The sequence below is a fragment of the Electrona antarctica genome (assembly GCF_951216825.1).
Source record: "Electrona antarctica genome assembly, chromosome: 9".
Taxonomy (NCBI): domain Eukaryota; kingdom Metazoa; phylum Chordata; class Actinopteri; order Myctophiformes; family Myctophidae; genus Electrona; species Electrona antarctica.
The window spans coordinates 42,930,030-42,956,417 of NC_136790.1; the positions used below are offsets into that span (position 1 = coordinate 42,930,030).

At 42.8% G+C, this 26,388-nt stretch overlaps 1 protein-coding gene across 1 annotated transcript in view; it reads left to right on the forward strand.

Moving 5' to 3' along the window:
- Positions 1 to 26,388, forward strand: part of atg7 (ATG7 autophagy related 7 homolog) — a gene marked incomplete at its 5' end in the record, with an annotated part of 143,863 nt that overhangs the window by 1,545 nt on the left and 115,930 nt on the right. The window contains 5 exon segments of the mRNA XM_079510388.1: positions 1,331 to 1,448; positions 3,628 to 3,705; positions 3,849 to 3,965; positions 16,316 to 16,462; positions 16,789 to 16,877. Coding sequence (XP_079366514.1) covers positions 1,331 to 1,448; positions 3,628 to 3,705; positions 3,849 to 3,965; positions 16,316 to 16,462; positions 16,789 to 16,877 — 549 coding nt within the window.

The following is a 26,388-nucleotide window of genomic DNA, read 5'->3' on the forward strand; positions in this document are numbered from 1 at the left end:
AGGTCTTAAGTAAGCGACCCCCAATGAGGTCGGGGCCCGAACTTTTCCGGGGATTACATTTTTTAAAACACTTGATCTCATCAAAGAAAGGAGTAGGAGGGAGTAGGAGGAAGAACAGAAGTCTGCCCCCCCTTTTTCTACAGTTATGACTGTAGAAAAAGTCAAAGCTGCATGATGAGTTCTCAGTCATTTTGCATGGGTGCTTGGCTATATTTTAAATAATTTCACCAGGGTTCCCACGGTTATGAAATTCCTGGAAATATTTTGAAAAAAAAAAAAAAACATTTTCCATTCTTGGAAAAGGTTTGGAATTTATCAAGAGTCCCGGAATTCATTAAGAGTCCTGGAATAATATTTGGCTATGCATCGTTTTAGGCTATTTATCTTGTTCATAAGTAGCTTTTTGCCGATCCGCCTGCCTTGATTGTAGCCTATAGAGGGTATGCGCATGCATAAAGTGAATGGCAAATCGAGTGGAAAAATGAGTGGCAAAGTGAGTTTAATGTCGTTTAAAATGGTAATCAGATTTTTCTGTTCGGATGTACGTATAAATGTCAAGGCCAGAAAGTAGTTTTTTGCCACTCAGTAGGCATTCCTGCATTCGGCATAACTTCCGAGTATGATGATGTCATGCGCATACCCTATGACCTATAGGTGATGTCGCAAAGATTCGGCACAACATTTGGAACGGAATTTTACCGTTCTATATTCTATGCTTAATTTCTGCTACACTGCCTGTCTTTGGGCATTGCACATAGGAGTAAGAGACTCATTATTGCACCGAATGATTGTTATATACGGTAGGTCTGGAAATTGGGTTCAATATTCTGGAAAAGCTTTGGAAATTCATTGGTAAAAAGGTGTGGAAACAAATATATTGGGTCGGGTCAATACAAAATGACCAGTGAATTAACACTGTTGAGTGTTGACCCTGTCCATTAACCCATTTAGACCTGAGAACGATTCTACAAATGCCATCTAAATTCTGACAGTTTTCTGAAAAATGTTTTCATGTCAAGTACCCTAAAAAATATATGTAATTGGCCGCCGACCCCCATCTGAAAACATGTTGTTCCAGGGACCTCCCCCAGAAGCAAAGATTTGACTTAAAACGTTTGCTCTGAAAGAACATATATTCAAAGATTTGCGCCACATTTTCAAGACTTTTCAAAAACAGCAGACCTACAAGCTCGTAGCGTGGCACCGAGCTTGTAGATCTGCTATTTTTCAATAGCTAAAGTAGAACATAATGCTTAAAACACCAAAAGGGGTTCCCGCCCCAAAATGGGTTAACACTGAACTGAGATAGGACTTTGCTGTGATTCTTCAGAGATGTGCGGACCCCTGCTCGTTGCTGTCCAGCTGTAGGAATCCTGTATAACACCAACACACTAGATGCCTTCAAGACTGCAGACAAGAAGGCTTTGCTGGAGAAGGAGGCGAAGGAGGTAAATAAACCAAATCTTATTTGAACGTTTCACCACCGCACACACACACACACACACACACACACACACACACACACACACACACACACACACACACACACACACACACACACACACACACACACACACACACACACACACACACACAATTTACAATTTAGGCATTTAGCAGACGCTCTTAATCCAGAGCGATTTACATTAGGCAAGAACAAAAGTATGGGAATACATCACATATATAAAATGCATTTATCAAGAAACATGCGTAAGCTAAGAACGTAACTAGAACATATCTATATAATGACACTATACATATTAAATATACATATATACTATACTATACATATGTACTATGATGTGCTATGACTACATACAATGCAATTATTGTGCTGTCTACATGACATGCTATAAGTCTGTTTCAAATGCTATCTAAGTCTAAAAAGTGCTATCTAAGGGGGTAGGATAAGTGCTATGGGCCATGATGGAGTCTGAAAAGGTGGGTCTTCAGACTACGGCGGAAGATTGGGAGTGATGCTGCAGTTCTGATTGCAACGGGGAGTGCATTCCACAGTTTTGGGGCCAGAAGGGAGAAGAGTTTGGGACGTGTGGAGCGTTGTCCCGGCGTTTTTAGTGAGGGTACTTCCAGCTTTCCTGCGTTGGCTGATCTGAGTGCGCGGGAGGGTTTGTAGGGTTCAATCATGCTTGCAAGATATGGGGGAGCCATACCTTTGGTTGCTTTGAATGCCAGCATCAGAGTTTTGTATTCTGTGCGGGCAGCACACACACACACACACAGATTACTTTATACTTTATTAATCCCAGAGGGGAAATTGAAGATATACCATTAGGCTGTGATGAAGGTTATTAATGAGTGACCAGTGAGTGGAACAGCCTTGGCAGCCAGGCAGTCTGATGGACAGAGAGAGACATCGCCCCAGACGAATGTCGCTGTCTGGAAATCACTGAATCGTCTGCCGGTCGATACAGGGCATACATGAGGAAATGGAAAATAACTCTTAAATATATATATATCCCACAATTTTGCAACCCATTTTTTCACCCAGTGTCAATTATCTAATGTAATCCTGGGTGCTACACTTCCTCTGCCAACTTGGGGGGGGGGGGGGGGGGGGGGGGGGGGGCAGCGGACTGACCTCATGCTTCCTTCTATGCATGAGGAGTCCTTCTTTTCACCTGACAGGGGGGAGTTTCCCTAGCCGGACGTAGCGCGTGACTGGATTTTCAGGCCTGTTTTAAAGGACGCCAGGGATTTGCACTTTTGAGGGAGGGAGTTAGGGCATTAGTTAGTGCTGTAGAAGGATAATTTGCCCATGTTTGTTTTGTCAGGTATGTCAGGGCATAGAGGGCAAAGCTGCATTTACAATTTTAAATGTCAGTCCCAATTTCAATTGCTTAACTCTGTTTTCTACCCGGAGCCACCCTAGACTTCAAAATGGGTTGCAAAATGATGGGTCATGGGCCTCAGACCGAGGAGTAGTCAAATTTGTTTGTTTTGGGAGGTTTGTAGCTTGGTCTTTTAGTGAAATAGAGATGTTTGAGAACCAAGGTGCAAGCACAGTCAAAGTAGGGCTGAATTAGGGCTCCAGCTAGAGTCTTGAGAGTCACTTTTGTTGACAAATGAGGAAATTCTTCCCAGAAATCTTGCTACTGAAAAATGGCAGATCTACAAGCTCATAGCGCGCCGCGGTTTGTGAGCTTGTAGGTCTGCTATTTTTGGGAAAAAAATAACGTTTTTAACTCGAATCTTTGCTTCTGAGGGGGTCCCTGGAACAACATATTTTCAGATGGGGGTTGGCGGCAAAATACAGAAATTTTTTGGGGTCCTTGACATGAAAAATGTTGAGCACCACTGATACAGAAACATAGGTATTTCAGAAAACTGTCGGAATTTAGAAGACATTTTTTAAAGTAAACGGTAAACACTTTCTTCTGACCAAAAGCCATTTGGCAAACTGTCTTGTTCGGTTATCTCTATAATACGGTACTAGGAACTTGTTACAGATAGACAGACCATTCTGAGGTTTAAGTGGCATAAAAATCATCAAAGTTTACTTTTGATAAATCCTGATACATCACCTTTTTCTGTTTCCGATGAAACGGTATGTTACATTAAGTGGCACATTTTGTTAAACCTACTTTTGTGTTGATGACCTTTTCCCAGATGTGGGATGCTGTACAGTCTGGGGCTGCACTGAAGGACACCTCCATCCTCTCCACATTCATCCTGCTGACCTTCGCAGTGCGTATAATAACCATTCATCTCCAGAATAGATTTTGAATTTGGGTTAATTTTACGTATCCATTGTTAATATTGATTTTTCGTTTTCCTCCTCTCGTTTCCTTAATTATCCCTTCTCCATTTTCTCTCTCTCTCTCTCTCAGGATTTGAAGAAGTATCATTTCTACTACTGGTTCTGCTTCCCCGCACTCTGTTTCTCAGAGGGGATAAGGATCGTCCAGCCGCCATCTCTGCTAGAGAAAGTCTTCTCAGCGAAACAGGTGAGTAACCTACAGAGATACCGGAGAACTCGCCAGTTTACCATCTCGCCACAGCGATAATAAGGGCCTTTCTCGGCCCCACCCCTCTTCCATTTGTTTATATTGTGCTTAGGATCCAAGATGGCCGCAGCACCAGGAGGGGGTGGGGCGGAGGTGAGCGGGTGGGGTCGACATATACCCTTACTGGGCTGCGTTCACACATTCATGACACCTGTCTTGTGTTTGTCTTGTGTCTGTGTTTAATGGCCGCTCCAATGCATTTCCAATGGAAGCCCATTATGGTTTCACCAAACATTTTGTTTAATGGGGGGGAGGGGGGCAGAACACATCCATCAAAGCTGTGTTCAGACACAAGTCAGGTGTCAGACACAAGGCAAGTGTCTTGAATAGGGATGCACCGAAAGGGAAATTCTTGGCCGAAACCGAATACCGAATATAGGAAACAGTTGGCCGAAAACTGAATACTGAATAGCCGAATACATCTTTGTTGTAAAGCTACCTGATTATGGCAAAAGATATGATTATGGCAAAACCTAACTTAAATAATACACTTATGGGTCCATAAAACATTTATTCAGCACTTTTGAATGAATTCATTGAATACATTAAAATTCCAGACAATGGAGACCTACACCACCCGCCGATACGATGCCGATGTTTTTGACAGATGTTTAGTAATCAATTAAAATAATAAAAAATACATTTTAAAAACTTCTAAACTTCAAAATAAGTTTTTTTTAATTCAAGTTAACAATAGAATACATTGAATACATTTAAATAAAATGTTTTGGCACATACGGCATTTTTTTCAAAATGAAATGCACCCCTATATATGCCCTCCTATATTCAGCTATTAGTGTAGATTTCCGTCCTACAAAAATATTTAATTCTCATTGACAATTTTATGTCATAGTGTCTGAGCAAATAGACATGTTACATCATAATCACCATTACATCACCTAATCAACATGAGTTAGACTTATTAGACACTTATTAGCGCCATACACAAGCAGTGATGTAAATAGGGTGCGTTTTGCGTCCCAAAACGCACTTTATAGTTTTGGGCCGCAACCTCCGCTCAACCTTTGCGTTCCGTGGACGCAGAGGTTGAGCGGAGGTACTCAGCACACAGTAATAATAATCCACGTGAAGAAGAAAAAATCGCGGGGGGGGAAAATGCGGTAAAACAATAATCTAGGGACACGATCATTTTGCATGCCCGCATCCGACCTCATCCTATGTTATAAAAAATAAAATCCACGTAGGAATCGTTCTTGTAGAACCACTAGTCTGTAACAACACTGTCAACACAGCGCGCTGTGCGCCGCCATGTTGGCTCTGACTGAGCGCACTCAGCGCAGCCTCTAGACTAGAGCTGTTTAGAGACAGAGAGTGACGACAATAGAGTGATCAGTGACGCATGCAGCCCCACGAATAAGCAGTGAACGGAGATGTCGCAACTCTCTCAACTAAACGGCGCTGCCTCCGACAGAAATATTTAGGGGAACATGTTTTAGCGTGACAAGCAGACCCGATTCAATGGGAAACACACATTGTGTAACACACGCTGATATTTTGACTAAGTATAATAATTGCAACTGCAAACAACTTTTGGTTTAAGCTCTGTTAAATCCACTGTTGCCCACTATTAGTATTTCTTACTGAGTTGTGCTTGCTAATACTACTAGCCTACATTAAAAATATACTGTATAGGCCTATTTGATATGTTTATATATATTATTTTATAAAATAAAATAAAACATGTTTTATTATTATTATTTTTGAGTGGTGCAACCACTCCCTTACGGAGCTATGTGTGTGGGTGGGTGGCTGGGTGTCTGGGTGTCTGGGTATGAGCACGAAAACAGCATGGTTGTTTTTCACCATCTGTGCGCAACCTAATGCACACACAAACACACACGCACGTATTAACTGTATGCTTTCGGGGGTGCCAGTACATTACAGTACAGTAGAGGGGCCGCCACACGGTAACTCTGTCATTCTCAACCGTTTCGGACGCGACGCGGTACGCCGGAACCGGCCCGGCCCCCTGGGCGTGTTCCTGGGGGTCTGGAACATCCCCCCCCCGCGAACCCCCACACGGAGTTGCACCACTTACTTCACACAGGTGTGATTTTTTTTGGGACTCATAAGAATTTTTTGGGACTCACTTGAATGACCACCTGTGCATCCCGGGACCCATTACATTGAAAACCTATTTACATCACTGCACAAGGCTGAAATACACAGCATATCTCTAAATAGCAAATAATGTACAAATGCCTTTTTATACATTTAAATTCAATGAGGGGTTTTTGTGGTTTAACCTGTAAACCTTATAGAAATGGTAACCTGTTAATACTATGGTTAATTGGTTAGTTAATAATTAATTAATTATTATTATGTACCCCTAAAGTCAGTGATGTAAATAGGTTTTCAATGTTACAAATAAATAATAATAATAATAATATTTATATTATAATCTGTAGTATTAGCACACCTCAATGTTGAGGATGTAAAATATAATAGTTGTCCCTGTTCCCTGTAGGCTGCTGCCATGTGCCTGCTGGCAACCAATATGCACATTACTTCCAATCAATTTGGAACAAGGACACTCACTCACACAAGGATTATAGTTTTGCTGGTCAATTTGAGACAACGGTTAGTAAGACAATCGAGGAGTAAGGAGTTTGCGCGCACGCTCTCTCTCTCTCACCCCCCCCCCCCCCCCCCCCCCTCTCTCTCTCTCTCACTCTGTAGTGTAGAGAGGTGTGTCGTGTGTGTGTGGGGTACACAGTACAGCGGTGCAGAACCGAGAGAGTGATATGTGCAGGATGTACTGTAGGATCGGTCGGGCTCTAGTTTTGACTATTCGGTGATATTTTTTCGGCCTATTTGAGCTGAAACCGAATAGGCCGAAAATGCATTTTTAGCCATTTTCGGCTGCCGATTTTTCGGTGTATCCCTAGTCTTGAATGCAGCCCAGTAAGGGCATATGTCGACCCTGCCCGCTTACCTCCAACCCCACCCCCTCCTGGTGCTGCAGCCATCTTGTATCCTGAACACAATATAAACAAGGGGAGAGGGGTGGGGCCGAGAAAGGCCCTTATTCTTCATCAATGTCTTCATCTTTATGCTAACATGCTGTCTTCATCAGTGTAGTATGTCAACCCCACAGATGTTATAGTTAATTTCCAAAGTGATCAAATTACTTTTGTGCAATTAAATGGTCAGCTAGATAATAAAAGTTGAGTACGTGAATACCAATGATAGTAGGCCTACCAATTCAGGATATTGTTTACTAATTAATTACATTGTTTCGGTACTTTAGTGTTTAAACTTTGGCACTAGATTCTAGTGTAAACTCTAAAGAACTATCCTCTCTCTCTCTCTCTCTCTCTCTCTCTCAATTCAATGCAATTTAAATGAAGGTGAAGTAAAACTAAAATGCACTAAACCGTGGCGAGTCGGAAAACTGGCGAGTTCTCCGGATGCCACCTACAGTAGGCACGAGTATAACATGTTCCAGGCTTTAACACACTGCATTCGTTACTTTGTTGTATGTCAAATACGGCAATAAATGCCTATTATGACATGCCCAGAAAAGGGATTCTAAGATTCATGTGGTTAACCCATTTAGACCCAAGACCAGATTCTAAAAAAAATCTTCTAAATCCTGACAGTTTTCTGAAAACCCTATGTTTCTATATGTCAGTGGTGCTCAAACTATTTCATGTCAAGGACCCCAGAAGTTATATGTAATTGGCAGCCGACCCCATCTGAAAATATGTTGTTCCAGGGACCAACCAGAAGCAAATATTTGAGCTAAAAACGTTCGCTGGGAAATAACATATATTCAAGGATTTGCACACATTTTCACGATTCTTCAAAAATAGCAGATCTACAAGCTCGTAACGCGGCACTCTGTGACACGCTATGAGCTTGTAGATTTGCTATGTTTCAACAACTAAAGTTTAAAATGGTGGTTAAAGTGGTTAAAAGCTATAAGGCGACACGGATGCGGCCTCGAAACGTCTACATTTAAAAATTGTCTTCTTAATCCTGACAGTTTTCTGAAATACCTCATGTTTTCTGTATCAGTGGTGCTCAATATTTCATGTCAAGGACCCAAGGAGATGTAATTGGCTACTGACCCCCATCTGAATATATGTTGTTCCAGGGACCCCCCAGAAGCAAATATTTGAGTTAAAAACGGAATATATATATTCAAAGTAATGTTCACAATTTTTCAAAAATATCAGACCTACAACCTCGAGCTTGTAGATCTGCTATTTTTCAATAGCTAAAGTATAACATAATGATTAAAACACCAAAAGGGGTTCCCGCTCAGAATGGCTTAAACAATAAGACCTCGGTTCTGAATGAGCTTCCTGTTTGTAACTGTAACCGGGGAGGAAACAACATGAACTATCAGGAAGGAACAACCATTTCTGAGCCAAAACCAACAAGAAAATTGCCTTTGAATATTTGTTAATTTATCATTTCACATGCAAAGGTACAGTATAAACAGCTGCCAGGATGTTGACATGGGTTTTTCACATGTTTCCTAGCAACGATACACTTTTGAATCTGTCTTCTTTGCAGTTAAATCCTTGGAGGTTTTTGTGTTGTCTGGGTGATTTAACAGTATTTGAGTCAAAGGCCAGTATATCCAAATATTCAAAAACTGGGTTCACACAGAAAAGTTTTCAAAATATAGTCTAGTCCAGAACACACACGCACGCACACATGCACACATGCACACATGCATGCGCACGCGCACGCAGAGGAGAAGCCAGGCGGAATCAATTTCTTATAGGCTAAAAGTAGAGCAAATGGCATGTTTCATTGTAGCTTAGCTATGTTTGCTGATGTACAGTATACAGTACATACGTACATGTATATTTGCTTATGGTGCTATTGCATTATAGCCATTTTCCTTTTCATCCTCATCTAGTTTAGCAAATGGTAAATATTAAATGGTGCATTTATATAGCACTTTAATCCAAAGCGCTTTACGCGCCGCGTGACTTGCAGCTTCAGAGCCCATTTCAAGGGGGCATGGTGCCATCTTGGAAGGTGCTAGATGTAGCTAGATGTAGCCAAAGACCCTTTGGAGGATCGGCAGCCAACGTAGGCATGATAACGGGACTAGCAACGGGACCGTGATGGGCCGTGAAAAACACAATCTTTGGTTAGAATTGGAAGCATTGGCAAGACAAGCGGGGAAAACCTTTTTTTATTGGCTTTTTCCATCATGTAACTATGGTTTCCATACGTCGTTTGGTCATATTGCAGTTGTTCATGTCGTAAAAACGAGGGCAAGGCTTGGTTTTATAGGGCGTGCCAGATTGATTTCAGCCGTCACATTTATCAATGCTAGGAATGAAATTAAGGAATAATCAGCTGTTTGCGATCACTTCATAAATGTCGTGCCGACGTGATTGTACTACAAAACCGACGCTCGGATTTGAGGCAGATTTTACAATCCATTGATAAATGAGGGCCTTAGTCTGTAAGAGTCTGCTCTGTCACACAACCAATTTATTGCAATGTATTACACCCTATGCCATTTCGCAACTGAAATAAGTAGTAGTAATTAAGCAATATTACACGAGAGGGTGTGTTTACCGTCATTGTCTCCACCAGGCCGAAGGCATGGTGAGAGAGTATGTTTTGCACTCCGTCCGTGTGTGTGTATGCGTGCGGAACAACATATTTTCAGATAGGGGTCCGCTGCCAATAATACATATATTTTTGGGAGTCCTTGACATGAAATTGTTCGAGAACGACTGACATGGGAACATAGATTTTTCAGAAAACTGTCAGGATTTAGAAGACATTTGTAGAATCGCCATCAGGTCTAAATGGGTTAATCATATGAAACCGGATCACTAAAATCTATTATGTGACGGGGCCGTTGCTAGGCGACGCCTTGTGCAGCGCTCGGCATCATGTTCCGCGCATACCCACACTTTGTTTATATACGGCCAGACAGAACTGTCTAATCCAGGGTTCCCCAATTAATTTTCCTCAAGGGCCATATTTTGACTAGGGTACCAGGCTGGGGGGCAGTGGGGGCCGAGTCCGCACGCACGAGGTCGAGGTCTTGCCCTGAAAATTCATTTTCAGGGCAAGACCCCATTTGAAAAGGATGCCCAGTTTTGACATGCATAGGCTACTGACCCCCATTTAATGCCATTTATATCTGGGACCCCCTAAAAAAAACAAAAATAAACTTTATTTTTTGTTGAAATTCTTCCAGGGGCCACAAGGGGGCGCTCCACGGGCCGCAAATGGCCCGCGGGCCGCCTATTGGGGAACCCTGGTCTAATCTCTCTGAATCTACGTCGTGTCCATGGTTTAGATCAGAACGGCAATGTCCTGTCCTCATTTCTGACATGGCCAAGCATCTCGTTTGGAAATTGGAATATTAACGCTTCAAAGGAGAGATCAGATGTGACAGCGCGAGGTAGTAATGGAACATTATTATTATTATTTTATATTATATTATAAAGGTTTGGGGGGGGAAATGGAAGGCGGATCTCAATATAAATGATGTTCTAGTCTGGGTATATTCAGCCAAGCAATTTCAATGCTACCCATTAAAGTCTGCTCTCAAACAAATCACAACAGACAAAATAGGTCTCAAGGTCAAGGTAAACTTTATTGTCCACATCCACAAGGTAAATTGTTCTTGGGCTTTCACTCCTGCTGCAGCCACACACAAAACATTAATGACAAACAAAATACAATACAGAGGGAGACGCAACATTACAAATAATCTAACCTCTTAGTCACTGCTGTTTCAGAGCCTCGTTCAACATTTTAGTTGACGCTGGCACAAACAATTTTTTAAACCTGATGTACTTCCACTTCGGTTCTTTGTACCTTCTCCCAGAGGGCATAATTACAAACTCCATTTAAAACATGCGTAACGTCACTGACAATTCTTTTCGCCTGTTTTAAAGAGGGAGTGCCACAATTTTTGTATTTCATTAGACACCCTGGAGTCGTTTTTATGTGCAATGGTGTATTAACTTTGTATTTAGGGTTTCTTCCTAGAGGCTGAACCCTTGACAGTCAAACGGGACAATGAAATAAACAGTAATATAGTGACGTCACACTATCAGCCCCTCCCCTAACCCCTCTCCTTTTATCATACAACTACAGCTGTGGGTGCAGCTTCAGTTCAGGTGGATCACCACTCATCACCACCCACCAGGCAAACTTAATGAACTGGTGGGCGTGCCCACATAAAAACCACATTTTAACAAAAACTACACTTTTTGAAAAAATTATACCTCCTTATATAACAATAAGACCTGATGATCATGTTGTAGGGTGGAAAAAAATCACGGCACTCCATCTTTAATGTAGCCTGCTCATTAATAGACTGCAGTGAGGGGAGTTACCCCTATGATCTTCCCTGCAGTCACTCTGCACCAATCTGAACAATTTGGACCTCAGTTGCACTGAGAGATTACCGAACCAAACTGTGATATGTGGTGGATTATTAATGACTCACATCAGAGTCTTTAGGAAATAATCGAGGTCGAGAGTGGACTGAAACAATGTCACTTTATTACAAAGACTGGTCTGTACCAAGCCCAGGGAGGTGCACGTATGCCAGCCTCCTTAGCTGTAGAAATGAGTCTCTCTTATACACAATGAAGAAGCACTAATACATTGGAGGTGTGGTCAGTGGACATGGTCAAACATGGTCTTATGTAGGAATAGGTCATCTCTGACAGACAACCAACAGGTGGTCTGTGATGACTCATGTTAATGCAGTGACCGTTAGTATTTTCATCTTCAAAATACCATTACAGATACCAAATCTGACCAGGCTTTCCAAGACTGCTCGATAGAACACTAACATACATTTTTGGTCAACACCATGAACCCTGAGACGTCGGAGGAAGTGCAGTCTTTGCTGTAGTTTACTACAGAGACTGTCTACATGTGTGTTCCAAGTTAGTGAGTTGTCAATCCAGATGCCCAAGTATTTGTATGAGGAGACCTGTGAGATGGTCGAGTCATGAATGACCACAGGCCTGTGATCACCAATACTCTTGGGGTCAAACACCATCTCCTGTGTCTTCTTAATCACATCACACCACTTTACAAAGCTCTGTACCTCTAAAAAGTAGTCAGCTAAATCCCTATCCTTATCCAGAAGGGCTAAAATGGCAGTATCATCCGAGAATTTAATTATGTAATTATTGGGGTTGCCACTTCTACGCTCATTGGTATACAGTGTCTATATAGGTGTGTAGTGTACGTGTGTAGGTGTGTACGTGTGGAGTGCAGTGCCGTTAACAGTTTAAGGGCCCCAGACGGAGATCTCCGTCCTGTTAATTAGTACAGTCTGATGCCCTAGACGGAGATTGATTCATAGGACAGAGATTATTGATATCCAAACCGATCGCATCGCTCCACAGGCTGGGAGCGCCTGTTGCACAACATTCGATGTTGGGCAACAGTGGGACGTCATCGAAAATGTCCCGTCCCCCCCTGTTTAGCCGACGAGACCGAAAATCTTAAAACGTTAACTCTTGATCTAAATCATTCCGTCCAATTCTAAGCAAAGATTGTGTGATAAGACGGCCCACCGCGGTCCAGTCGGTAGTCGCGATAGAATTAATCATACCTCCCTGTCGATCGCCTCTAGAGTGTTTTGGCTACATCTAGCTGCTCCAGCCACATCCGGGATAACATCCGGTCCGTCTGTAAAAGTGCTCCGCTGCTATAAATCGCTGGGCGCAGTGATTTAATGGATTAAATAACGCTGGGCAATTAATGTCTTGATGTGACTCCAGCAGACACTGGGCGTGAACAGTGGAGGATTGCGCGGTTATTTGTAATCGGATATGGGAAAGTCAAGTAAATCCTTCTGATGTGGTTTGTAGCGGCTTCAAACGAATACAAAACACTTTCTCGGATTAACACTTTTGGAGTAAACGGAGACACGCAAGGTCAAGGTCAATGTAGACTTTATCATTTATCCCAGAGGGTCCATTTGTTGTGCAGCAGTAAATTCCACGATCATCAGCACTCGGCACACACCAATTAAGTTGAATTAAACGATACACACACACAAGAAGCATAGGAGCTACCCTAGGGTAGGTTCCCTCACAAAAAACATGCAGTAATCCTGGTCTCTAAACTACGTCCCCCTGGCCAGCCGGGGCGCCTGATGGAGGGGAAAGGAACTGTTCGGAATAACGTGTTCGACCAAATGGAAGCAACCTGAACAAAGTTTTACTAGCGTCAACGAGACTTGACTGGCACCTCTTTGTCGCTATGGCTGTAATATTTGAGGAGGCATTTAGATTTGTGTCTGCACTGCACCAATCCTGTTTTTCAAGGTAATTGAACAAAGTAAATAAAAGAAGATTAGAACAGATTCAATAAAAAAAGTTTTCATAAAGATAGTGTTTATCAGTTTTGGCATGTCTCGCCTACCTTGGAGATGGGGAGACTTTCCAGAACTGAGTGGCGAAGTGACAAAACAAATCAAACAAAACGCAGTTAATCAGGCTGGAAACCAGAGTAGGTATGCTAGGGTTCAAATGGTTAAAACATGAATGCGCTAATGGGACTTTGCTCAAGCAACATTCATATTTGGTCAAGACATATTCAACGTACTTATCGGCAATTGTTGTCCCCAAATACTTGTACTGTTGACTAACTTCAACAGCCTGGCCATGGATAACAGAAGAAAGAATTCAAGTTCATAGTTCAACGTCCTCCCTCACCCTAGCAGCACACCCTGGTGTAATTGTTGACCAGGGGTGGGCAACTTTGACGATGGAGAGGGCCACTATATTTCCACACTCACTCCCTAGGGCCATATATTACTGTCATAGCAAAAAATAGCCGATCTACAAGCTCAAAACGCGTCGCAGCGCGACGCGTTTTGAGCTTGTAGATCGGCTATTTTTGCTATATTCGAATTTAAACTTGAATTGTTTTGCTATTTTTTAATTGGAATCCTGAAAATTAACATTTTTATGTAATTTCAAATGCCTTTAATTATACTTGTGTTGAGCAATGAGCTACTAATTTAGACTGCAGTAATTAAAGCGGGTCATGTTTGCATGTTGTGGAATTGTAACAGCTGAAACCAATATATCAGTATTCTGACATTAACCTGAGGGCCACATTAAGTGAAGGTGGGGGCCGCATGTGGCCCCCGGGCCGCCAGTTGCCCACCCCTGTTGTAGACTGTCTGGCTTTGAAAGGCACGCACAGAAACACAGCATGGCGACAACAGGGAATTTAATGACAGAATGTAATGCTGATGGCTGTTATCACAATATGATGTGATGACCTTTGATGGAACAGAGTCCTTCGTGTTTATGGATTTAACCCATTTAGAGTTTTAGACCTGAGGACGATTCTATGTCAAGGACCCCAAACATTATATGTATTTGGCCACCGACCACCATCTGAAAATATGTTGTTCCAGTGCCCCCCCCGGAAGAAAAGATTTCAGATAATAACGTTCGCTGTGAAAGAATATATATTCAAAGCTTTGCGCCACATTTTCACGATTTTTCCGAGCTTGTAGATCTGCTATTTTTCAATAGCTAAAGTATAACGTAATGCTTAAAAAACCGAAATGGTTTAATTTTAAGACATGAACTGAAGTCAACTCATACACTTATCGGAAGAATCTTCTCTCTGTCTGACATCGCTAGAATGTCAGCATTGACACCACCCACCCATCATCATTTTGGGGAAAGACGGGAGGATCTTTTACTAGGACCTTCAAATACAGTACTTTTCTAAAGGAAGGCAATTGATCTTTTTTTACCAATAAAATAATATTAAAGAAACTTAACTGGTTAATATGTGTACCGTCACTTTTAAGAGCGTAATTTTGTTTACCCGGATAGCGCTGGTTGGCACGTATAAATACACTTTTAGACTGACATGTTTGTGCCAGTATGGATGATTACATTTATTTCTTGATCACCTCTTGTCTAACCAGCTCAGTGGCCTTGTGGTTAGAGTGTCCGCCCTGAGACTGGGAGGTTGGGGTTCAATCCCCGGCCGGGTCATACCAAAGACTCTAAAAATGGGACCCAGTGCCTCACTGCTTGACACTCCGCATCAAGGGTTGGATTGGGGGTAAGTCCCTGCGACATGTCCAGGGGGTGTACTTTACATCAAGCTGCCTCACGCTACAGAAACAGGAGATAGGCTCCTGCCCTATGGGCCTCATGGCTCGGCAAGGCTACTTCTTGTCTTGATTGTTTTTCGGGTATCGGTTATCAAGCTCCATCCCTACCCATCAGGGCTAAATGACGACTTGATCTTGTTACCATGTTCAAGAGCGTTCAAGTTTTAACCAGTGTCGCCATTTTCATCATCATTATCATCATCATTATCATCATCATCATCATCGGGTTATATTGCATTAGTCATCATTACTCTTGGCTCAGCACACGGAATTGTCTCACACATTTCCAGTGCTTTTAAAATGTCCATCTATAAAATTGAAATAAAGGTCGGCATAGTGTAGTGTTTCTTTAGGAGGCTTAGTTTAATGACAGTGATTAATTAACCAGGAAATAGCACAAATACCATCGCAGTAACAGTATGAAGCATTTTGGACCTAAGAGGTGGGTTTTGTTCATGTTTGGATTTTCACATCATGTTCCATTACCTGTCTGTAAAACAACTGCCCTCTATCTGACCACAAACGGGTCCCGACGCAGTGTTTGGGAAACAGTCAGGGACGTGCACACATAGACATCAAAGGGGGCTTCCACCTTGCTGCCCTTTTACCTGTCTGTAAAACAACTGCCCTCTGCAGGCCGCGAATGCAGCATAACACCAGAGGGAGTGCAACAAACCATGTGCAACCCAGATTTGGCACAAACAAGGGACTAAATTCTTTTCGCTCCTATTCCCCCAAAATGTGGAACGCCCTACCAACAGGCATTAAGACATGCAAATCCCTTGACTCCTTCAAAACCGCTCTCAAAGGGCACCTACGGACGGCTGCAATTCGAAACTGGCCCCCGTAAAATCTGAATCCCCACCACCACCCACCCCTTTACCCCTCACTGTATATGTTTCTTTTCCCTTTTTACCTCCTTTATGATGAATTCCTGTTCTGTTCTTTGGCTATATAGAAGTATCTATTTGTATGTCTCTAAATGTTTTAATTAATTGAACAAGGTTCAATTGTAAACAAGTGTAATGCTTTATTGGGTCGTCCACACTCCACTCACAGTTAACAGTCTTTGTATTGAGTTTGTGCTTGGAATGTATTGTAATTCTGAAAACTGTTAATCAATATTTCAATCAATCAATGTGTTTGTGTCACCCTGCAGGTAACAGCGTTACTAGAGGCCTACGACGGGCTGTGCAGCCAAAGTGGAGTCACAGCTGTTCCCTACTTCCTGATGAAGTACGCAGAAGACCACATGGAGTTGGCTCCCCTAGGGGACTGGGACACGTTCTTCACCGATAACAAGAAGGTAAGGTATACCTAAGCGTTCCTATCAGTGTTGTTTTTGGCAGCAAAATTTTAGTTTTAGTCACCACAATCAATCAATCAATCAATCAATCAAATATCTTTGATGGCCACTTTGCTCTGGTTGGGGGACCTTCCACTCCACTGTCTCCACCTCGGTGGGGGTAAACCCTGAGTAAATGCAAAATGGACACCTTGTGAACATGGTCAATTACCAACTTGTCTCTGCATTTGAATGTATTGTATATCCCTTTTACAGGTGTACAATACTCACACGTACAGTACAGGTAATGTACCGGTAAATGAACAGTGTTTATTTGCTTTCCTCAGGTTACCGTGGGTATCTATGACCCATGCACTCTGTCCCAACATCCAGGCTGGCCTTTGAGGAACCTACTGATCCTTATCGCATACACATGGTAAGTGTGTGTGTTTGTCTATTTTTTCTAATAAAGGAAGAAAGATGGTATTTAAAACGTTGGCATCCTATGCAGGTGAGTGCATCAGGGCTCGAGATTAACGGCGTCACGACGTCCCGGGGCCCATAAAATATCTACAGTATTTGGGACTTAAATGTATCTCATTTGGGACGGTTTCGGGACTAGAGGAGTTTTTGCATTGAAAATCGTGTGCACGGATGAGCAGCATGAGACTATAGTCCCTAGCAGAGCTGCCTGCATCTGCCTGCACTGCCGTCAGTCACACAACACACCACCCAAAGGAATCAATGAATAAGGAAGCCGCTTATATTGCCATTTGCCCGTGCATGGGACATTTAGATTTAAAAATTATCGGTTGGAAGCATTGATAAAAGCTTGGTTTTGTGCTATAACGGAGGGAAAAGTTCCATATGGACATGGGGCTACAACAATGTTTAACGTTAGCTTCCATGCTAGGCTTGCTAGCTGCTTAACATGTCTCGCATCGAGGAGGACACCGGAGGCTTAGCGCTGCGGTGATTCATTTAGCATATCACCACTCGGTGCGAAACATGCAGCCACCGTGGAAGCCAACACCAGTCTCCAGCTCCATGGAACCTCTCCCCCCGATAGCTCCGATAACTCACATTATAATGGAGTGAGAGGTTCCATATGGGGCTAATGTCAGTCTGACTCCAAGTAGGAGTTGGACTTGGACCCACGTCGGTCCACCTGACCGGATGAAACGGTTATGGCACATTAAATAATAATATGTTGGTATTGTTGGTATCCTCTGAAGCAACAGATGTTTTCTAATGGTCGGGTTGTTCTGGAATTGCTGCCCCAACCCTGTGGAATGCACTCCCCAAAACGCTCTCATTCCACTGTTTTTATTGATTTTATTCCTTCGTCTTAGTGTTCCCCCTAATAAAGTTGTTTTTATTTGTTGCCACCCATGTAAAGCACATTTGAGTATTCATATAGACTACCTGCTTTGCTGCACGAGATGTTTTAAACGAGTTGTTTATCTGTTTGTCTTGGTCAAGTAGCCTACCACCAACCTTTTATAAGCTTATGTAGTCACTATTCATTGATTCACTGGTATACCAAAACCAATTTGAAAATAAGTATCACTGTTTCAGGTCGAATATTGATATGCGATTATCATTTTATTAATTGAGATTAATTAATTACAAAGCCTATCATTTTTAATAGAGTCCCAGCCCTATTTTTCATCTGGGAGCATTTTGACTAAATCAGTGCATGCCCCTTTAACACCTTAGCACTTGACCATGCCCTTGAACTTGACGGAGAACTCTGCCCCGGGCCTCCATGGTGTTAACTAAGTCCAAAGGCCCACACTGCAAAATCAGATCCTGATCCGCTTCCTGTTAATTGTTTCACAGAATTGGCTGCATCTCGGGTGTTTTTCTTTTTTCTTGCTGTATTTTCATTGAGGCCATGCTCTTTTCAGAAAGGGAAATGACCGTATGGTCCACACTAGTTGCTGCTCTTTTTATGAGCTTCCAGGTAGACGGAAGGAAGCGTAATCTATTGTCTTGAGAGGCTGTAGCCTGAGTTATACTTAAGTAGAGATGCTACTTAAGTTTTTTTTTGATTAATTAATCGGCCGATACCGATATTTTTAAATATTATTATTATAATTTTTATTTTTTACTTTACTTATAAAAAAAACCTGGCAACCCGTGCCCCGCGGTAATTTTCCGCTAACCTGAGCGGGGCTCCCTAGCCTGGTGGAACCACTCTCCCTGCTGGAGGGGCTCCCATCATCCCATGGCATGCACCCTCGAGAGAAAAAAAAAGGAAAATAAATGCAGCCTACCAATGTTGTGGAGCTTGATCACCTCCTCCTTTCCCCAATCCCAATAAATCCAAAAGTAGTGTGAATACTTCCACAGCCTAATTACTAAAGGATAAACTATCAGTCTTCTCCAAAATCTGTCAATCTTTGTCATTACTCAGCACGTGTTGATAACGGCATTGTAAACAGAAGCCGTGTGTGTGTCACACCAAAAGTGGTGACCTATAGAATCCTGTACATTAGAATCCTCACGCAATCCTCACCCCTACACACAGCATAGTCACAGGCACAGCTGTCATGAATTAATGGTCTTGATTGCCTATGCGTTCAAGTTATACTATAGGGTGAAAACCGTGAAATGCACAGGCTCATCTTACATCGCTGCTGGCTGCCACTGGCAACATGCACATTTCCAAGCAAGTTGTATCAGGACACACTACTTCTCTCCTCTCTCTCTCTCTCTCCCTTTCTCTCTCTCCCTCCCTCGCTGGGGTGAAGACGTGTGTGCTCTCTCTCTCTCTCTCTCTCTCGCACTCTCTTCTCTCTCTCCCCCCTCCCTCCCTGGGGTGTGTGTGGGGGGCGTGGGGGGTAGATTAGTTGCGATGCCCTCGACAGTGATATATACTTCTCCAGTACAGCAGTGCAGAACCGAGAGAGTGACACATTCTTTTGGATGTAAACTGTGCAGCTTTTAGCTTTTTTGATCTGATTTGCGGATCGGTGGATCGGATCGGTGATCGGCCGGCCACCGATCGATTGGAGCATCTCTATACTTAAGCCCTAACCACACCAAAGGGTCAAGACGGTTTTAGCGGTGTGATATGTCTTGTTGCACGTTGACCCACGTTGACCCTAGTGATTCAACGCATGGAATTCAATGGCCCAAACCACACCAAAGGGTCGAGACGGTTTTAGCGTTAACTCCTTGCAACCGTTTGAACCCAAGGACTTGCATGGTGACCCTTTGGTGTGGTTAGGGCTTTAGTTGTGTGTGGGTGTTGCACACTGAAAATGGATCTATAAATTCACGCATTGCGAATGCCAGGGTGGCGTTCGAGTCCCACGGACGGCTGGCCAGCGTTGAAGTCGTCCACACTACTGGTCAAAGCTGGAACTGCAGGCAAAATGCATGCACGAGCAACAGAGCGTCTTTGCTTTGGGTCTTTGCCTGTGTGAGGTGACATGATGTAGTAGAGGTACCACAAGAGCAGCGCAAAGGGGTTCTCTCTCTCTCTCTCTCTCTCTCTCTCTCTCTCTGGGGATACTTCCCGGAAGACTTCGTCAGTTTTTCCGGGTCATTCAAAATGCCACTGAGCAACTTCTATTGAAATTAATTGCAGGGTGTGGGGCTGTTGCTCCTTGTCCACCATCTTGATTATATAATAACTATATGGGTAGAGTGGCAGCTGGATGGGAACCGTGAGGCTCCCAGTTCGGTTAGTTGAGCAAGACTCAAGTATGTGTGTGTGTGTGTGTGTGTGTGTGTGTGTGTGTGTGTGTGTGTGTGTGTGTGTGTGTGTGTGTGTGTGTGTGTGTGTGTGTGTGTGTGTGTGTGTGTGTGTGTGTGTGTGTGTGTGTGTGTGTGTGTGTGTGTGTGTGTGTGTGTGTGTGTGTGTGTGTGTGTGTGTGTGTGTGTGAATGGGTGAATGTAATGCACAATCTATGTAAAGCCATCCATCCATCTTCAACCGCTTATCCGTAGTCTGGTCGCAGGGGCAACCGCTCCACCTAGAGCGCTCCAGACTTACCTCTCCAGAGCAACATTAGTAACTTCCTCTTGGGGGGATCCCGAGGCGTTCCAGGGCCAGTTTAGAGATATAATCCCTCCATCGGATCCTTGGTCTGCCCTGGGTGCATCGAGGACCTCCCTAGGGAGTCTCTCGAGAGGCATTCTAACCAGATGCCCGAACCACCTAAGCTGGCTCCTTTCCAAGCGAAGAAGCAGCGAATCTACTTCCGAGTCGGAACTCCGAGTCTGAAGGTCGCGTGACCAAACTTCTCACCCTGTCTCTAAGGGAGATGCCAGCAACCCATCGGAGAAAACTCATTTCGGCCGCTTGTATCCGTGACCTTCTTCTTTCGGTCATGACCCACACTTCATGACCACACACTTCATGACCATAGGTGAGAGTACGAACAAAGATTGCTCGGTAGACGGAGAGCTTTGCCTTCTGGCTCAGCTCTCTTTTCGTGCGGTACAACGACTGTAATACGGCCCCTGCATGCCGCTCTGATTCTCCGGCTGATCTCCTTCTCCGTCCTCCCCTCACTTTTGAACAAGACCCCGAGATACTTAAACTCCTTCACATGGGGGTAATGTCTCATTCCCTACTTGGAATGCACAATCCATCGGTTTCCTGCTGAGAACCATGGCCTCAGATTTGAAGATGCCAGAAATGACCTTATTGCAGAGGAATATACGGTCTATCAATCACATTCTTCAGCAACACAAGGAATGTGCCAATCACCCTACACCTTAACACATTTTGGGCGGGAACCCCTTTTGGTGTTTTAAGCATTACAGTATGTTATGCTTTAGCTATTGGGAAAATAGCAGCTCTACAAGCTCATAGCGCAGCACCGAGTGCCGCGCTACGAGCTTGTAGATCTGCTATTTTTGAAAAGTCTTGAAAATGTGGCGCAAATCTTTGAATATATATTCTTTCAGAGTGAATGTTTTTCACTCAAATCTTTGCTTCCTGGAACAACATATTTTCAGATGGGGGTCAGCGGCCAATTTCAGATAATTCTAGAAATAGTTTGAGCACCACTGACATAGAAACATGGGTTTTTCAGAAAACTGTCATGATTTAGAAGACATTTGTAGAATCGTTGTCAGGTCTAAATGGGTTAATAATAATAGGCCTATATGATTGACATCCGTCAGTCTGGAGATGCCGTGTAGTCGCTCTGGATGGGGCTTCTACTGCTTTTGTTGCAGTGTGAAAATAGCCATTATACATTGACGCGTTGTCATTGACTCCTCTGTGTGCAAAGAGACACTGACTGGAGACACAATAAAAGGAGATAAGCCAGTATGCTATAAACTGAAGACAGTATTTATACAAAATGAGAGCGGCTTCTGCACACCAGTGTGATTCAATGCAAGGCGTCAGATTTATTACACACCATTTGTGTGTAATAAATCAACTGTTGGTCTGGAGTATTCAAATATTTACACAAATATTGACAGTAGGTGACATTTTTATAGATATAGATATATTAGACACACACACACTTAGGCATTTAGTCACTCTCCCACGCAGTGGAAAGTTGATCCCTTTTTTTTTACTCCTTAAGTTCATAGTATCCCACACAGTTTAGAATTAGTGTGGTGAAATCACATTGGAAAGATGTACTGTTATGTTGAAGGATTTCTTTTCCCTGTTATACAGCAGTGTTGATTTCATCGACTAAAACTAAGATGAAAAATGTTCGTTGACTACCTTTTTCCACCGACGAAAACTAAATGGAAACTACATAAAAACTAAGCTATGATGACTAAAACTAAGACTAAATATATGGACAATTTCGTCAACAAATGAAAACTAGACTAAAATGTTAGGAAGGGACTAGTGGACAAGAGATCCAGTATAAGTCATTTTACACTTGGTTACATGCTGAAAATAGCAGATCTACAAGCTCAACGCGTCGCGACGCGTTGTGGGCTTGTAGATCGTCTATTTTCAGCAAGTGAAAAAAAGTCGTTAACGACTAAATCAACCGTAGATTTAGTCGACTAAAATCTTACGACATTTAGTCGACTAAAACTAGAGTAACACTAAAACATTCCAGGTGACTAAAATGTGACTAAAACTAAAAGAAAACTATTCAAGAGACTAAAACTAAAATCAAAATTTGCTGCCTAAAAGAAGACTGTTGTACGGTAGTTTATGATATCATAATTAACAAAATCTAGGGGGATAAGGGTTTTGCAGTAGAAGGAAGGTAGCAGAAAAAAATACGCGATTTAAACTTTGACGTCTACCGTATTTCAGCCCAGCAGTAACTTGGCAGTACTTTTTCTGTTAATACTAGGCTTGAAAGCTTAATATTTAGAGTTCCAAGAAAATGTTCCTGGTTTAGCATTTGTAATAATCTTCTCATGGCTGTGTTGCTGCTGCATTCACACTAGCAGTGACACAGCATTAGTGCTGTGTTGCTGCTGCATTCACACTAGCAGCAACACAGCATATTGCTGTGTTGCTGCTGCATTCACACTAGCAGTGACACAGCATTAGTGCTGTGTTGCTGCTGCATTCACACTAAGCAGTGACACAGCATTAGGGCTGTGTTGCTGCTGCATTCACACTAGCAGTGACACAGCATTAGGGCTGTGTTGCTGCTGCATTCACACTAGCGGTGACACAGCATTAGTGCTGTGTTGCTGCTGCATTCACACTAGCAGTGACACAGCATTAGGGCTGTGTTGTTGCTGCATTCACACTAGCAGCAACACAGCATATTGCTGTGTTGCTGCTGCATTCACACTAGCAGTGACACAGCATTAGGTATTATCGCTGTGTTGCTGCTGCATTCACACTAAGCAGTGACACAGCATTAGTGCTGTGTTGCTGCTGCATTCACACTAAGCAGTGACACAGCATTAGGGCTCATCGCTGTGTTGCTGCTGCATTCACACTAGCAGTGACACAGCATTAGGGTTGTGTTGCTGCTGCATTCACACTAAGCAGTGACACAGCATTAGGTCTCATCGCTGTGTTGCTGCTGCATTCACACTAGCAGTGACACAGCATTAGGGCTGTGTTGCTGCTGCATTCACACTAGCAGTGACACAGCATTAGGGTTGTGTTGCTGCTGCATTCACACTACGCAGTGACACAGCATTAGGTCTCATCGCTGTGTTGCTGCTGCATTCACACTAGCGGTGACACAGCATTAGGTCTCATGGCTGTGTTGCTGCTGCATTCACACTAGCGGTGACACAGCATTAGGGCTGTGTTGCTGCTACATTCACACTAGCAGTGACACAGCATTAGGGCTGTGTTGCTGCTGCATTCACACTAGCAGTGACACAGCATTAGGGCTGTGTTGCTGCTGCATTCACACTAGCAGTGACACAGCATTAGGGCTGTGTTGCTGCTGCATTCACACTAGCAGTGACACAGCATTAGGGCTGTGTTGCTGCTGCATTCACACTAGCAGTGACACAGCATTAGGGCTGTGTTGCTGCTGCATTCACACTAGCAGTGACACAGCATTAGGGTTGTGTTGCTGCTGCATTCACACTAAGCAGTGACACAGCATTAGGTCTCATCGCTGTGTTGCTGCTGCATTCACACTAGCAGTGACACAGCATTAGGGCTGCAACAAGTCATTTTCAATCCATGCCAAGCAGTGTTGTTTTTGTCAGCAAATTTAGATTTTAGTTTTAGTCATAGTCTCTTGAATAGTTTTCATTTAGTTTTACTCACATTTTAGTCACCCGTAATGTTTTAGTGTTGGTCTAGTTTTAGTCGACTAAATGTCATAAGATTTTAGTCGACTAAATCTACAGTTCATTTAGTCGACTAAAATGCGTTTTGGTGGGCCTTGATGCCGTCGAAATGACAGATTTTACACTTGCTGAAGATATCAGATCTACAATCTTGTAGATCTGCTATTTTCAGCATGCAACCAAGTGTAAAATCACTTATCCTGGATCTCTTGTCCACTAGTCCCTTCCTAACATTTTAGTCTAGTTTTTGTTGACGAAATGTAGTCTTAGTTTTAGTCATCCATACATAGCTTAGTTTTCATTCAGTTTCCGTTTAGTTTCCGTCAGTGGAAAAAGGTAGTCGACGAACATTTTTCGTCTTAGTTTTAGTCGACGAAATCAACACTGATGCCAAGCCAGTGACACGATGCTACAAACGGATGCACAACACTACAGTATAGAGAGAGATACAGTATGGGTGGACTAAACACTAAAACATTCCAGGTGACTAAAACTAAATTAAGTTTCAGTCCAAATACTATATAATTGAAATTTGCTGCCAAAAACAACACTGATATTAACTTTATTTCTATATAAAACAGCCCAGCAGCAGCAACACAGCCATGAGAAAATTATTACAAATGCTAAACCAGGGACATTTTCTTGGAACTCTAAATAATAAGCTTTCAAGCCTAGTATTAACAGAAAAATCACACCTGTGTGAACCGAGTGGTGCAAATCCCCCCCCCCCCCCCCCCCCCCCTCCTCTCTCTCTCTGTCTCTCTCTCTCTCTCTCTCTCTCTCTCTCTCTCTCTCTCTCATTAGCAGGCAACATGCAGCACTATCTCTCTCTCTCCGTTTCTGGGGAAACAGCGCCACTTTTGGTACTCATTGGTACTGGTCACATAGTCGCACACAAACACGGACACGGACATTGCTGTTCGTTGGAGTGGTTGCACCACTCAAAACGTACTACCAAGTTACTGCTGGGCTGTGTCCATACAGTATTTTGTTGAAATCTCTGCATTCGGCATTCACTTTTGTTTTTTTGACACAGACATTTTTGATTGAGTGACAAGGAAGGTAACAGGTTGTCAATCACAACGTAATTCACTTCAGATGGGGTCCGCGGACCCCCATCTGAAAATATGTTGTTCCAGGGACCACCCAGAAGCAAAGATTTGAGTTAAAAACGTTCGTTTTGAAAGAATATATATTCAAAGATTTGTGCCACATTTTCACGATTCTTCAAAAATAGCAGATCTACAAGCTCATAGCGCGGCACCGAGTGCTGCACTATGAGCTTGTAGATCTGCTATTTTTCAATAGCTAAAGTATAACATAATGCAAACCAAAAGGGGTTCCTGCCCCGAGATTGGGTTAAGCTACTATTAAAGTGGTAAATCTGTAGATCTTCATTTATCCAAATAATTCAGAAATAGTGATTACAGCACTGGGCCAGTGCACACTGTACAGTGTAAAAATACTGAATGATTTTTGTTGTCTAATTATTACAATACTATATTCTTTATATAATATATAAAGCTAGATCTGTAGATTGACTATTTTCACTACTTTTGCATGTATTATGACAAAATATAAAAATGGGCGCTTTAGTTTACATAGTTTATATAAATATATAAATGCATACACAAAACTGTTGAAATGTGGAGACACATGGTTTCTGCCCAGACTGCCCATGATAACCATGCCAATATGAACTATTATTGTAAAGTGTCTGTCAGAAGAGACATGACACAGTATTTGTAGTTTGTGGTTGCAACGTTTGGCTGCTGGTCGCAACATGCCCTAATTGCCTCTTCTATAGAGTGCTAATTCAGAAGTACTCGAGAGTTCTCAAGTGTTCAACTGTGTCCCAGTTTCCCCCCGGAGGAGAGAGACGTGTTTTAACTGGCACCGTTCATTTGTATCCCAAATATTTTGGGATGTTATTTATTTGAACAGGGTGGTCATAGTGAGATTGCTATCTGCTTTAAGCTTACAGTACAGTACGTGCACTGTGGTCAAAGGCGGTTTTCCCCTCCCAAGGCAGACCTCATCAATCTTGTGCATGACCACGCTTTGAGACAATTCCGAATAAACTGTTGATGCTGGCTCACATGGCAGATGGGAGGATTATAACGGAGTCATGTCGTCTCACATGGCTCTTTCACTATGGAGGTTGATAGTGTAAGCTGACCTCGGTCATTTAGCACCTTATTAGGGGAAACGTGTTACTGTGCGAAATGCGT